This window comes from Cebus imitator, unplaced genomic scaffold (assembly GCF_001604975.1).
Source record: "Cebus imitator isolate Cc_AM_T3 unplaced genomic scaffold, Cebus_imitator-1.0 Scaffold141, whole genome shotgun sequence".
Classification (NCBI taxonomy): domain Eukaryota; kingdom Metazoa; phylum Chordata; class Mammalia; order Primates; family Cebidae; genus Cebus; species Cebus imitator.
This window is the reverse complement of record NW_016107456.1, coordinates 4,374,815-4,388,476: the sequence shown is the minus strand read 5'-3', so window position 1 is coordinate 4,388,476 and position 13,662 is coordinate 4,374,815. Positions and strand designations below refer to the sequence as shown.

Genomic DNA, 13,662 nt, shown 5'->3' with positions numbered 1-13,662 from the left:
ATAAGATTTGGTTTACATTGAAAAGCAGATAAGATGTGGAAGAGTTCCATGTCATGTGTTTCCATCTGTTTTCCTCAAATATTCAATTATGATCTCCTTTAACATTCTCCCACTGACAGACCCAAGGTTCAGGGCATGCAACTCAGAACTGCCACAATAACAATCGTAAAACAATTGGAAGACCCAAACAAAGTTGCTGAAAATATTGTGATGGTCCTGCCTCACTGTCATGACCCAGCTGAGGCAATGCCGTTGAAATTACACAGCTTCTTGGTGGCCAAATACACTGTAACACTAATTGTAATGAAAAGAGTAAGTAACACTACTGAATACTCAGGTGACGTGGAGGTTTCTTGCGCTCTCCTGTGGTCTATATGCAACTCTGGGAAGCAGAAAGGGCAAGTATTTCACTCTCCTGTGCTGCGATTCGCACTTTGCTGTGCTGCTAAACGGCATGGAGGAACAGCTGGCCCCTAAATGGGCTCTTTCTGCCCAAGGATTTTCTAACTACAGGAAATGGCTTAAATCCAAGAAGAAAAGTGACAACATGAACTTCCAGCAAAGTGTATGGAGAGACAGCTAGGCAAATGAATACAGGAAAATATGTTCCGCATCATCTGTCCTCAGAGAAATGCAAATTAAAACTACAATGGGCTCCCATTACACACCTATTCAAGTGCCAAAATTAAAAAGACTGATCATATTGAGTGCTGGTGAAGATATGGAGCAACTAGAACTTCCATTGACTGCGTGTAGGAAGGTAAAATGGTACAACCATTTTCTCAAACAGCTCATTGTTCTTCAAAGTTAAACATACATCTACCTGATGATCCTGCTATTCCACTTCTAATTAATTTTCATACCCAGGAGAAATGAAAGAATATGTCTCTACAAAGACTCACACATGCTTGCTCACAGTAACTTCTTTGTAATAGCCAGAAACTGCCAACGACCCAACAGGTATCTATCAACAGGTAGATGGATAAACAAATAGTACTATATCCATTCTATGAAATATTTCTCCACAACAAAATAATAAATATTGTTATACACAACAACATAAGTAATCCTCAGAATAATTATGTTGTAGGAGAGAAGGGTACATGCTGCATGCTTCCATTTATATAAAATTCTAGAACATGCAAGCTAATACATACTGTGAGAAAGCAGATTGATGGTTGCCTGTGACAGATGGGGATGGAGAGGTCAGGAGGAAGTGAACACACATGGGGACAGAACTTTGGATGTCATGCACACACTCAATATCTTGATTGTGGTAATAGTTTCACATGTAAACATATCAAAACTTACCAAATTTTGAATACTGTAAATATGACATCTCAATTATACCTCAATAAAGCTATTTAGAAATAATTTTTTTCTGAAGGAGTTTTGCTCTTGTTGTCCAGGCTGGAGTGCAGTGGTTCGATCTTGACTCACTCACTACAACCGCCGTCTCCTGGGTTCAAATGATTCTCCTGCCTCAGCCTCCCGAGTAACTGGGATTATAGGCACCCACCACACCCAGCTAATTTTTGTACAGAAATATTTTTTTTAATGTCAAATAACCACAGCCACACGTAGTCAGTCATTCCTGCACTGAACAGCACAGCTCCCACTTCTGTGCTGCTCCAAAAACTTGCTATTTGTGTTAGTATTAATAGAAGTATGCTAATGCTATTATAACAGGTGATGTTTTAGTTCTGTGTGTTGCCCTCTGTCTCTAACCCCCACTCAAAGAGATCCTTTCTCATCTTCCTTGGAAGGTAGCATCAATGAGTAGAAATAATAGGAAGACAAATTCAAGCTTAAAACACTTCCCTGATGGACATTACTAATGGATTTATTTAACCAAAGAATAGACAGATTGCTCGTTTTAGTGAAAAATTCCCATAAAGAGTGACTCTCTAATTTCACCCAGATGTACTAGTGAATCACTGGATATCCAGTCAAGATTACATGAGACCACATACCCAGAACCTAAGATATTCCATTTGCCTTAGTCCTAGTAATCTGCGATTAAAAGACAAAGTTTGTTAGAGGGTAGTTGGAAAATGTCATAGTTACAAATTCTGGAACTTTTAGCTTTTGGTCTGTTTCTGCATCTAAAAAATGGCTGTACCAATGCCTGCCTAAGGTTCAACAAGATCACAGATGCAGGGCAATGTAAAAGGAACAGAAGTACTTAAAAAATATCCCTTCCCCTTACCCACCACACCCTTCATCACAGCACACACTTTCTTCCCTTATCAAGGGATAAGACAGCATTGTTAGCCCAAGCTACCGTATTTTGTAAACCCCTGCCATTTTGCAAATGCTGGTTAGAGCAGAAAATTCCACCAGGGCTCAGGCCATGAGACACATCCTGCCAGACAAGTCGTGGGCCTAATCACCTGACCCCAGGAAACTCTCCCTTATCAGCAGCTAACCACACCACCCACCCCATCTCACAACAAGCCCAGACCTCTCCCACCCAGACCTATAGTTATTCCAGTTTGTAAGCAGGGGTGGGCTCCGGTGCTAGCTGGTGTTCCCCTCCACAGGGTTTTGTTCAATATACTTGTGTTGCCATAGAGCTGCTTCTTTCCTTTCCTTCTTTTCCCTTTCTCGTCCTAACAAGTACGAGCAGAGGCTTCTCTCATGCTTACCTGGAGCCAAAGCTTGTCATGCTGAGACCACTTTCCACCGGCAATGCACTGAAATGTGGCATTCTGCCCCACATTCACCTCCACATTTTGGAGTCTCAGAAAATGAGGTGCTTTTCCTAAGAGAGAAACCAAAGAACACATGAGAACGAGACTCAACAGCCTGCACCACTTCCCTACTGGTGGATGGCAGCTCAGAATGGGCACCGGGCAGGGTGGAACTGGTGTTTGAGAAGTGGCCCAGCTCAGTGAAGAGTTCATTAGTCATTCATTATGAGTCTGGCACTGTTTGAAGAACTTTACGTATAGTATCTCACTGAAACCTCGCAAAAATACATGAAATGGGCAGTATTTCCACTTCACACATCAGAAAGTTAAGGCTCTGAAGGGTTACATCATCACTGGACACAGTCACACATCCAGAGGGTGAGGGAACCAGGACGTGAATTTAGAACTCTGTATCCTATTACTAGCTGCTATGCAATACTGCTCTGTGAAATTGGCACAAACATGCCTAGAATACACCCAAATTAATCATGGCTTCTGGGACTGGCATTGCACAAAAGGTGAAACTGTGACACCGAACATTAGAAAGAAGAAAAACTGGGGGCGGGGAGGGGTGTAGATATTCACCATAGGTGATGCTTCCCTGTAGCCTGTACAAGCAAAGAGAGAGAGCTGATGTGAAGCACCTTTGTGCTGAGACCTGCACACTTGGCCTTGGTGATAATGCTAATGAGGAAGATGATGAGAAAGACAGAGTGGAGGAGGAAGGAAAGAGAAGGAAAGCACTAGTAGCTGTCATTCTTAGCACTTGCTATGTGATCAACACCACATACAATGTCTCTATGCAGGAACTCACTTAACCCAATGCAGTCAGTAGTGGTATTTTCTCTACTTCACAGTGAATGAACTGAGGCAGAGAGAACTCTAGAAATGTGCCCAATGTCACAAGACGCCAGAGTCTTACTCTGCGATGTGCTTTCTGAGCATGAGTGGGGAGCATTGATTCCAGGGACTGGATATAACAGGGAAAAGATCTTTCAAATGAAAATCACAGTGTGTGTGAGCAGACAATCTTAGGGTTAAGTCTATGTTTTATATTGGATAACGTGGGTTCATCTCTTTCCGTTTTTTTGTGGAGAAGGGTCCTCACCCACCTGCACTCTAGAAATAATAACGTCAATAATAGCTCTCCATAAGCTGATAGCTTATATCTAGAAGAATTAGTTTCTTCACTGAGGCACAATGAAGGATCTCCATGCCATCAATCGAATCGGTGATGAACTGGTATCACCCCTGGGGTGGAAACAAACGGGGAATTAGGAGAGGCTCAAGGAGGTTTAACAGGAGGGTTTGGCCATCTTTCTTTTTTTTTTTTTTTTTGAGACAGCGTCTCACTCTGTCACTAGGCTGGAGTGCAGTGGCACTGTCCCAGCTCACTGCAACCTCCACCTCCTGGATTCAAGTGATTCTCCTGCCTTAGCCTCCCAAGTAGCTGGGACTGCAGATGTGCGCCACCACACCCAGCTAATTTTTGTATTTTTAGTAGGGATGGAATTTCACTATGTTGACCAGGATGGTCTCGATCTCTCGACCTCGTGATCTGCCTGCCTCAGCCTCCCAAAGTGCTGGGATTACAGGTGTAAGCCACCATACCCAGCTGATTTTGGCCATCTTTCTAGAGGGAGTCAAATACACAGAGAGACAAATAGTAACAATAATGCCATTTACTGAGAGCTCCTACAGTGCCGGGTACTATGAGAAATGCTTTGCATATTCTATCTAATCTAACTTCATGACATTCCTATAAAACAGACACTATTATGATTTACCTGTTAGGCAGAAATCAAGGCTCAACAAGTTTAATATACCCAAAGCTACCTAGCTCTAGTGAAAGACAGAAACACAATTCAATCCAGGTCCACTTTAGCCCCCAACTCAGCATTTAACATGCAGCTATGCTCCCTTGCCTACTGGACACTGGGAATAAGGATGGTGTCTCCAGACAGACTCTAGGGTCTGCAGAAGGGGCTCCCAGACAGGGCTGTGCTGATGGTTCAGGTCCCTCTCAATGCTCCCAAATAGTTTATTACATATGACCCCTTTCCTAGCTATTTTTCCTTGATTTGAACTATTTTGTCTACTAATCTGTGTCATCACCTGTAAAGCTCAGCAAAAGCCAAGAATCTCAGAGCAATTAGGCAGACTTATTGGGAGAACACTGGGCAGGGTGGAGTTGGTGCTTCAGAAGTGGCCTGGCTCAGTGAAGAGTTCATTGATCACTTATGATGAGTCTGGCACTGCTCGAAGAACTTTACACATAGCATCTCACTGAAACTTCAAAGAATAATCCAGGAAGTGGGCAGTATCCCCACTTTCCCAATGTGCTTTTGCTCAAGTTTTAAACTAATGAAGAGCAGCTCCAAGATCCCTCTTGCTACCTTTGAGCCGCCATGCTGGAAGGCTGTCAAGGACCCAAGGCCCAGGGAAAACCACTTCTATGGGCTTCTCAGAGTCGAAAATTCCTCCATCTAGTCAACTTGACAAATGTCACGCTGCTTTGATTGTCTGAAATTGTTTTCTTTTGGCTCTCCTGTGTAATTTTGTGAAGTTATTTTTGGATTGAAGTGGGAATAGAGTGAACCTTGTAAGTTCGTCCATGCCACAGGTTTAAAGGGGGAGTGAACGCATCAACCCCAGGTGGGGAGGGAGTGCAGAGTCTTAGCTCCAATGCCGGGAAACTCTGTGTTTGTTTTTACAAAGAAATGCCCTTCCCTTACGATTCAACAAAATGGTTTAACCTCTGGGATGTGTACAATTAGCAATGAATCTTCTCTGCATCAACGTCCCCAGCGTGCCTGCCTCTGACTCCTCTCCACTTCCTCCTTCTCAGCAATAGAACTTTTGCCTTGATTCTTTCATTTTCAATTTCCCTTCTTCCCTCCCTTCTAGGTTCAGTGGTAGAGAGTTGAGATGTTTAATGATCCTTAGTGTGAATATTCTACGGAAACACTGGCAATTTACAGCAGAGATACTGAACGCATGCACCTACAAGAGCCAGTTATGTAAATTAATAACATCGTTCAGCTGTAAAACAAAACAAAACAAAAAATACTACCTCCTTGGCCCATCTTTTATTTTCTCACTTTTGATAGAGAGTTAAGAAACATAAAGATGTCTTTACATAAGAGAAGCAATGTTGCAAGGACAACAACAACTGGTATCCACCACTAGCCTTAGCACTGGGGAGACACTAAGGAGTGGTGAGGATTGGAGGGAACTGGAGAGAGACACTGTGTCCCACTGAAAGTGGGCAACTACGACTTCAATTCAGCAGAGGAAGGCCAGGCATGCACGCTTTATATGGGGGTGTCAAACATTTGATTTCTCAAGGCAAATAAGAAATCCAAACTTTATATGAAATCTCTCACTCTAACCTCAACATGCTGTTAAAACACAATACAGACTTAACAAAACAGGTGGGCAGGCAGGCTCTATCAATCTGTGGTCTCTGTTCTTATATAAGTCATCTGCAACAATTCCACTAGCCAGGCTTACCTGATCCAGCCCCATAAATTCAGGGCCTCCCCCACAACTCTACGCAGTATGCAGTGGGCATCACACGAAGGCGAGCCCTGATGGCAGTTCCCAGCACAGAAGCTGATCTAGACCACCCTCTTCTTGCTCAGGACCCTTGTCTCTGCTCCTTGAGGCTCTGGGTCAACTTTGGCTCATTAAAGACAGCGCTCTCCAGGGATTGTGCTTATGTGGGGGGCCTTTGGTCCTCTTCTCTGCATTCCTGGCCTCTCTGATCCCCCTTTTTCCATGTCCCCATACAGCCTGCTCATCAGCCACAGCTTCTCTCAACTGCCACCTTCCCCAGCATCTGCTGCTCTGGGAGAGAATTTATATTCCATGGACTTCAACTCACCCACCTTCAGCCAATACGGTTGACACCCAGGTCAGCCATCAGCTCGTGGTGCTAAGCACTTCCTGCTTTCTCCGCACTGAGACCCAATTCCCCGCAAACAGGATGCCACTGAATGGGCTTAACAGAAGACTGGCTGTGCATTTGGGGCAAAAATGCCTTGACGCTGGTGACATTTAGACTCCTGCAGATGTCAGTACAGCATCCGAAGACATATTATTGTGCTCTTTATCCTGCTCTTTAAACCTGACAGGGCTCAGTAGGAAGCCAGGCAATTGTGCAGAAAGCCCCGGTACACACATTAGAAACGTGTCGCAGTTGCTCTGTGGGCTCAGGGACATGGCCCCGCGAGATTGTGATGGGGAAAAAAAAGTTTTAAACAACTCTAAAAGTCAACTTAGAAGCTAGGAACTTTGAAATGGAGAGGAAAAATCATCCTGACATTTATCGTACGCAGTTATAAATGCAGTGGCCCTGCTAATGGCTAGCACTGAGAAACAGCTGCGGAGGGTAACTAAGGCTAGAATACTTTTGGAATAACACAAAAATGTTAAATGGGCTATACAATATAGATGAGAGGTTTCAGTTTGTTAAAAAAAAAAAAAAATTCCTTTGAGCATTATGCCTGTCTTCTGGTTACCGTTTTGGGAGCTTCCAGACAATTAACTACCATCCTAATCTCAGTGCCAGTCAACTGACGATACAATTGCAAATGCTTCGCTTGCTCCCTGGAACTTTTGGAATATTTAGTGGAATCATTTATTGATAAACTCTGGTCATATGTTAATAGCAAATATGATTGGAGGGCAGAAGGGGAGAATTAAAAAGCCTTTGTGTCCATAGGCTTTTTTGAATTGAATGCATATATTTCAATATAGTTAAATTTTTAACCATCTATAAGTAAAGTCATTAATTAATTAATTCTAAGACTGGAGGTCTGGGAAAAACCACCTTTAGTCTTAAGGAGAGTTCAGAAGCTACTATCCAGTTGCATGACAGGTAACCTTTGTAAGTAGCCTCTGGGGCCCGTAGTTGGCTTCTCCCAAGGCAGCCTGCCCTTCCCACGATCACAAGACCTTGCTTAAGCTAGAAATCCGGGAGTGAGCCGTCTCTGAAGCCTGACTCCTAATCCAGTCCATCAAATGAGACCAGTTGGCTCTGCCTCCTAATAGATCTCTAATCTGTGCACCTCTATCCACCTCTTTCTGTATGTTTATTCATAATCCTGCTTATCATTTGTCATGGGCTGAACTGTGCCTCCTCCAAATTAATCTTTTGATATATGACCCTAAACCCCAGTACCTCAAATGTTCCTATATTTAGCAGTAAGGCCTTTAAAGAGGCAATTAAGTTAAAATAAGGCCTTTAGGGAAGGCCCTAATCCAATCCAATCTGACCAGTATTTTCAAAAGAGGGGGACATTTGAATACACAGAGGTATGCCAAGGGACTATGAGTACAGAGGAACGACCATGTGAGGCCACAGCAAGAAGCCAGCCACCTGCAAAGAGGCCTCAGGAGAAACCATCACTGCCAACACCTTGATCTTGGACTGCCAGCCTTCAGAACTGTGAGAAAATTAAATACATTTAAGTTGCTTAAGCCACCAAGTCTGCGGCATTTTGTTAGGGAAGCTTTAGCAGACTAGTGCACTGTCTGTGCATATAATTATAAAATTACATTATATAATTATAATTTTATATATTATATATAAATGTAAATTATAACAGATCAATTATATAATCATGTTATATAATTATTAATCTATTATAATTTATATATAATTATTTATGTAATATAATTTGCATTTATAGAATGTATATTTCTATTCTATATTATATACTTGGAAAATAATTATATATAATTATATGATTATAATAATATAATCATACAATTATTTGTTTTGTTTTCAGTCTCCTTCACTTCAATAGAAGTCCATGAAGACAGTCAATCTGTCTCACTCCCACAAATCCAGAATGGTGCCTGGCATGGAACCCATGTTCAGCAAATACTTGTTGGATGATGAATGGATGTCTCTCAACCACCCTGATGCTGACCACGACCACCTCTTGCACGGCTCCAGAACTTTCTTCCTCCTAGGTCTCCCAACATCTTCTCTATGGTTCTTCAACACAGAGCAGCCCATGTGACCCTTCTCCAGCCTCACTCTGTGCACAGAGCCTCCCTGCACTTAGACAAACATTTAAACTACTCACAATGATGCCCAAGGCTCAGACTTCTCTGTCCCACATTTGCCCGGCCATTCTCTCCTGTGCTCCTTTTGCTCAGGACATGCTGGCAGCATCAGGACAACTCCCCATGCAGGACCTCTGCAACCGCTGTCTCCTCTTTCTGAAGCATCCCTTCCCCAAAACACTATACGGTGAATTCCTTCCTGTGATTTGAGTATCAGCTCAGATCACATTTTCAAAGATATCTCCCTTGACCACTATATCCAAGAAGCCCGCCCATATCCCAGAAGCTCGCACTGAGGATATCCACAGGACTTTTCACTATCTGAAATTTTTGGTTAATTAATATTAGTGACTGATGTAGTGCCTTTCTTTCCATTGGCCCTCCTGCTAATCAAACACCATGAGAACAAGGACCTAACCTCTTTTAGTCACTGAAGTATCTATCGTTGTGCCTAGGAAAGTTCTTAACACACAGCTGATGTACAATAATTCACTTGCTGAAAGAAAGAATGAATAAAATCTGGGCAAGGTATGGACTAAGCACTGGTCCTTAGGAAAGGGACTTTTTTAGGCCCTACTCAACTCCACATGATTAATGAGCTGTGGATATACCTCAGGTATTATGTATACTGCCAGTATCTGTCCATATAGTTAAATGAAAATTTTTTCCAATTCCAGCCTCTCCTGTGGGGTCTCCACATGTGGTTTCTGGGAAGTTTATGCTTAAGCTGCTCCAACACTGAGGCTGAGCCCAACAAAAGCACATTATGCAGGAAATAAAGCCAGGATCACGTCTTCCTGAGTTACAGCCCATGGTCCATTTGCTGGGTAACTGGCTCTCAGCAATTTCATAACCATGAAATCCACACCCCCTCTGCAGGAGGATGATGAGGTTGTCAGGAGAATCCTAACTTCAGGAACCACCTCAATGAAAGGAGGATTTCAAGAAGATTCATGAGACTTTGGGGGTGGAAAGCTATTCTAGTACCCTCCAGAGAACCCACTCCTGTGGAGATTTATCAAAGAGAAGGACACATTTGCTTGTGATAGCAAACCATGGTGTGTGCTTGGAGGTAAGGCAGAGCTTTTACCACTCTGGGTTTGAAGGTAGTTGAGGCTAGGGTAAGAGACAGGTGTCAAGGTTGGGCATCAGGATGGAGGTCAAAATCCCATTAGAGCACAAAGTTCTAGGGCCCAGGTAAAGACACCCATGCTATCTTTCCTGGGGAAAATCCAGCTGTCACCCACTAGAAAGACAAAAGTCCAAACATCCAGCACAAGGTAAGAACCAGAAACACAGGTAGATGTGGCAGAGGCAAGCACACTCTGAGTGGACAGGATGTAGGCAGGGCTTGAGGAAGACAGAAGGGAGGTTTCAGAGAGACTGCCTCAAAACTGGAGGTGGTGCAAGGTTGAATGCATGCTGTTAAATGGACCACAGGTAGCACAGACATCCCCCAACACAGCTGCCCAGTCTTAGGCCAAAGATCATTCTCCAGTGGAACAGCTGATGCTGACTCCCAGGAGTACAGGGAGGGGAATATTTCATCCTAGTGAAGGAGATGTATATGCATATCTACTACATAAACCCTGCATAGCTGGGTATGGAGGAGTGGCACGCCTTTGAGGACTCTTGATGCTATACCATAAGCACTAACCACTATGAGAAATCTCTCTCTGTGCCTACATGGAGCTGATGAGTGTATTTAATATTATTTCAAAAGAATGAATCGCTTTGGGGTACTTTTCACTCGCAGGGAAAAGTATGGAAAACTGCACCATAGCCCAAAGCATGACTCATGGCCATATGGGAGGAGTGGAGGGAGCCCACAGGGCATTACCTAGAACTGGATGGCTGCTGAGAAACTACTGGGAATCTCCAATCTGCAGAACACTGACAAACTTGTGGGACCGGCATCTCAGCTACCCCGCCCAGGGGCTGCCATAATCTCCATGCAAATCAGTTTGATTTCAATCTCCCCAACCAAATGTCACTGGGTATGATGTCATCTCAACTACCTGTACCCAGGACTTATGGCCTCTGAGATTTAGCAAAGCCAGAAACCACATCTCCCTGCTGAAACACATTCAAATATCTGAGACTAAACATGGCAAAGAAGTGGATGGGTATGGAGGAGTGGCACGCCTTTGAGGACTCTTGACGCTGTACCATAAGTACTAACCACTATGAGAAATCTCTCTCTATGCCTGCATGGAGCTGATGAGTGTATTTAAAATTATTTTGAAAGAATTAATCGCTTTGGGGTACTTTTCCCTGTGAGTGAACAGTGTGCTAATTTGCTCAGTGTTTTAGTGGTGTTATTTTTTTTTTTTTAAGACAATTGCACAAGATTCAAACCAAAGCCCTCTAATTCTTCCACTTCAGTGGTCTGAATCCCACTAATAAACAATCAGGACTTTAGACTCCCTTAATAATGGAGAGAGATTCAAAAGAAGATGTTTTGCCACTCTCTGCAAATTCCTGGAGGTGCTGCCTGTTGAACAGGCCGGCAAAATTATGGATTTATTCAGGACTGATTGCCTTGAGTATGTAAGCATTTCTGAAGGATTAAAAAAGAGAGAGAGAGAGAGAGAGATAGGAGAGAGAGAGATGTTTGTGAGCTGAATGAATGGAGAGGATTGCAGGCTTTATGCTGCCTAGTCTGGCGTGGATCAAGGCTGTACTGGGAGGAAGGGACAGACTTACTGCACGGATGAGCAAGGACCCGGACCTCGTCCACGGCGATGTAGCCAGGATGACCCTTCAAAGAGACGGATTCAAATATCACCTGCAACACACAGGGCGGGAGTCAATTTCACAAAAATGGTTGTAGGCATTCATCATAGGAAGCGGCCCGGCCCCCAGCCCTTTATGTTTCAACTTCCCATCAGAAGCAACCACAGAGACCTTCTATTAAGACGGTACACTACCCTGGCAACTGACTGGGATTTCTAACACAAGGTAAAAAGGCCACACTTTGGTGGCTAGCAAAAGAAGAGTCAGTCGCACAGAATATTTTTTAACGGATTTCAGAAATAACACTTAGATGTGAGAAAAATGACCCAAACACTGAGGTCTTGGAGACTCCAATCTGTGCATCTTTCTCATTGCGGCTTTAAGGGTCAAGCCACAACTTGACCATTCTTCTACAGAGAACTACTTCCTAATATCCCAACTTTTTAAATAAAGGGTACGAGAGATGCTTACCTTGGAAGTTACCATAAGCCAAAGGTTTACCATGAGTTGATTCTACATTCCCAAGGAACATATTACATTTGGATTTATAATAACACTCTTAAAAATAGGTGGCAATCTACCTCTTGGTATCCAGGAATAGAAGGCAATGAGTTGTCTGAATTCTCCACTCTGACTTCCACCTAAACTGCTATTTCCATAAAAATTTTGTAATGCATTTACCTTCCCTCATCACTCAACCTCTATCTTCACCAAGGAGACATGAATGTCTGTGTGGTTAACACGGCCAACATGCTTGACCTCTCTAGTTCCAATAGCCTTCTCCAATCCACTTTAGCCCCACCTCATTCTTCGCCTTCTGCAAATTGGAAATTCCATTTTCCCATATTCCGGCACAATCTCTACCCACAGCCTTCTCCCAACTGACTCCTCTTGATCTGCTCCTCAGGCTCACATGGTACCCTAGACCTCTGCTTTTCTTATCTAATCCCTGACTTATTAATGCAGGAGGTCCAGGCTACTGTGTGAGCTCTTCATACTCCACACGAGTCTCCCCTAAAGCCCCCATTCCTTTGCACCTTTATTTCAGCTTTGCCAAGCCTATGACACAACTGCCTTCTCCACTCCTTTACCTCACACAACTGCCGCCCTTTCAATAGGCACCCATGTCATCCCAGCAGACACCCACATCTTCAAGAGGCAAGAGGCAGAGAGAGGGGCTGACTTCTAACTTTTTACCCGCTGACCTGATATCCATCCACACCAACCCCTGCCTCTTTACCAGGAACACCACTGCTCTTGACCCTGACTCTGGCTATATTTTCCAGCTTTTTGATTCTTTTTGGTTTTCTCTATCCTGTATCTCCAAATCCTTCCTTTTATCCCTAATTTTGGCACACATCAACAGTTTCTCCTATACTTTAGAAACTACCTTTAGCAGCAGGTTTTCTCTAATATCATCTAGTTGTGTTTCAGTAACACTTAAAATTCTCAGTAGTTTTGTCCTCATTCACTGCCAAAACTTCATGACTTGCCACTGCAAAACTTCAATCTACTATAATCTAGATTCTGTTTTCCATACTCCCCCCACAAAACTGCTTACACGGAAGATACTAATAATCTTCTAATTGCCAAATCCAGTAGATATTCTCAATCTTTATCTTACTTGAAGAAGGAAGATTGTGCAGTGCTTGAACTACAGATCCAAGTGCCTAGGTTCAAGCCCTGGCTGTGCCACTTACTAGTTAGTGGTGTTGGGAAAGTTACGTTACTGTTCTGTGCCTCATTTTCTGCATCTGTAATTACAGTGTCTACCTCATTAGGTGATTGTTTTAGATTAAGGGAGTTAATACCCTACTTAGAACAATGTATGGCACACAGTATATTCTCAGGAAATATTTACCATGATTATTGTCACAACTTGACCATTCTTCTACAACTGTCCGTGTTCACAGAATCTTCATTTCTGGGTCTTTTTTTCTATTTAGGTTCAGATAACACTTTATTCTTGTGATTTTTCTCACAAATCTGGCAGTGTTCTACCATAGGTCTGTATGCATTCCTCCTCCTCCATCCTCCCTTCTAACGTAAGGGTCCTTTACTCATCTTTTCACTGCTTACACTCTCCCTTCAACAGCTGCCAATGTACTGATAACCCCCAAGCCCAGCTCTGCACCCTAGACCTTTCACCCACACA

General features: G+C 43.2%; 1 protein-coding gene across 13 annotated transcripts in view; it reads right to left on the bottom strand.

Annotated features, from left to right (window-relative positions):
• PTPRT (protein tyrosine phosphatase receptor type T) overlaps positions 1 to 13,662 on the bottom strand; it is a 1,128,992-nt gene that overhangs the window by 702,329 nt on the left and 413,001 nt on the right. For all 13 annotated transcript variants that reach the window (XM_037743358.1, XM_037743363.1, XM_017542238.2 and 10 more), the window contains exons 4-5: positions 11,478 to 11,559; positions 2,649 to 2,764 (exon numbers count right to left, since the gene is read on the bottom strand). In XM_037743358.1, coding sequence (XP_037599286.1) covers positions 2,649 to 2,764; positions 11,478 to 11,559 — 198 coding nt within the window. The remainder of the gene's footprint in view (positions 1 to 2,648; positions 2,765 to 11,477; positions 11,560 to 13,662) is intronic.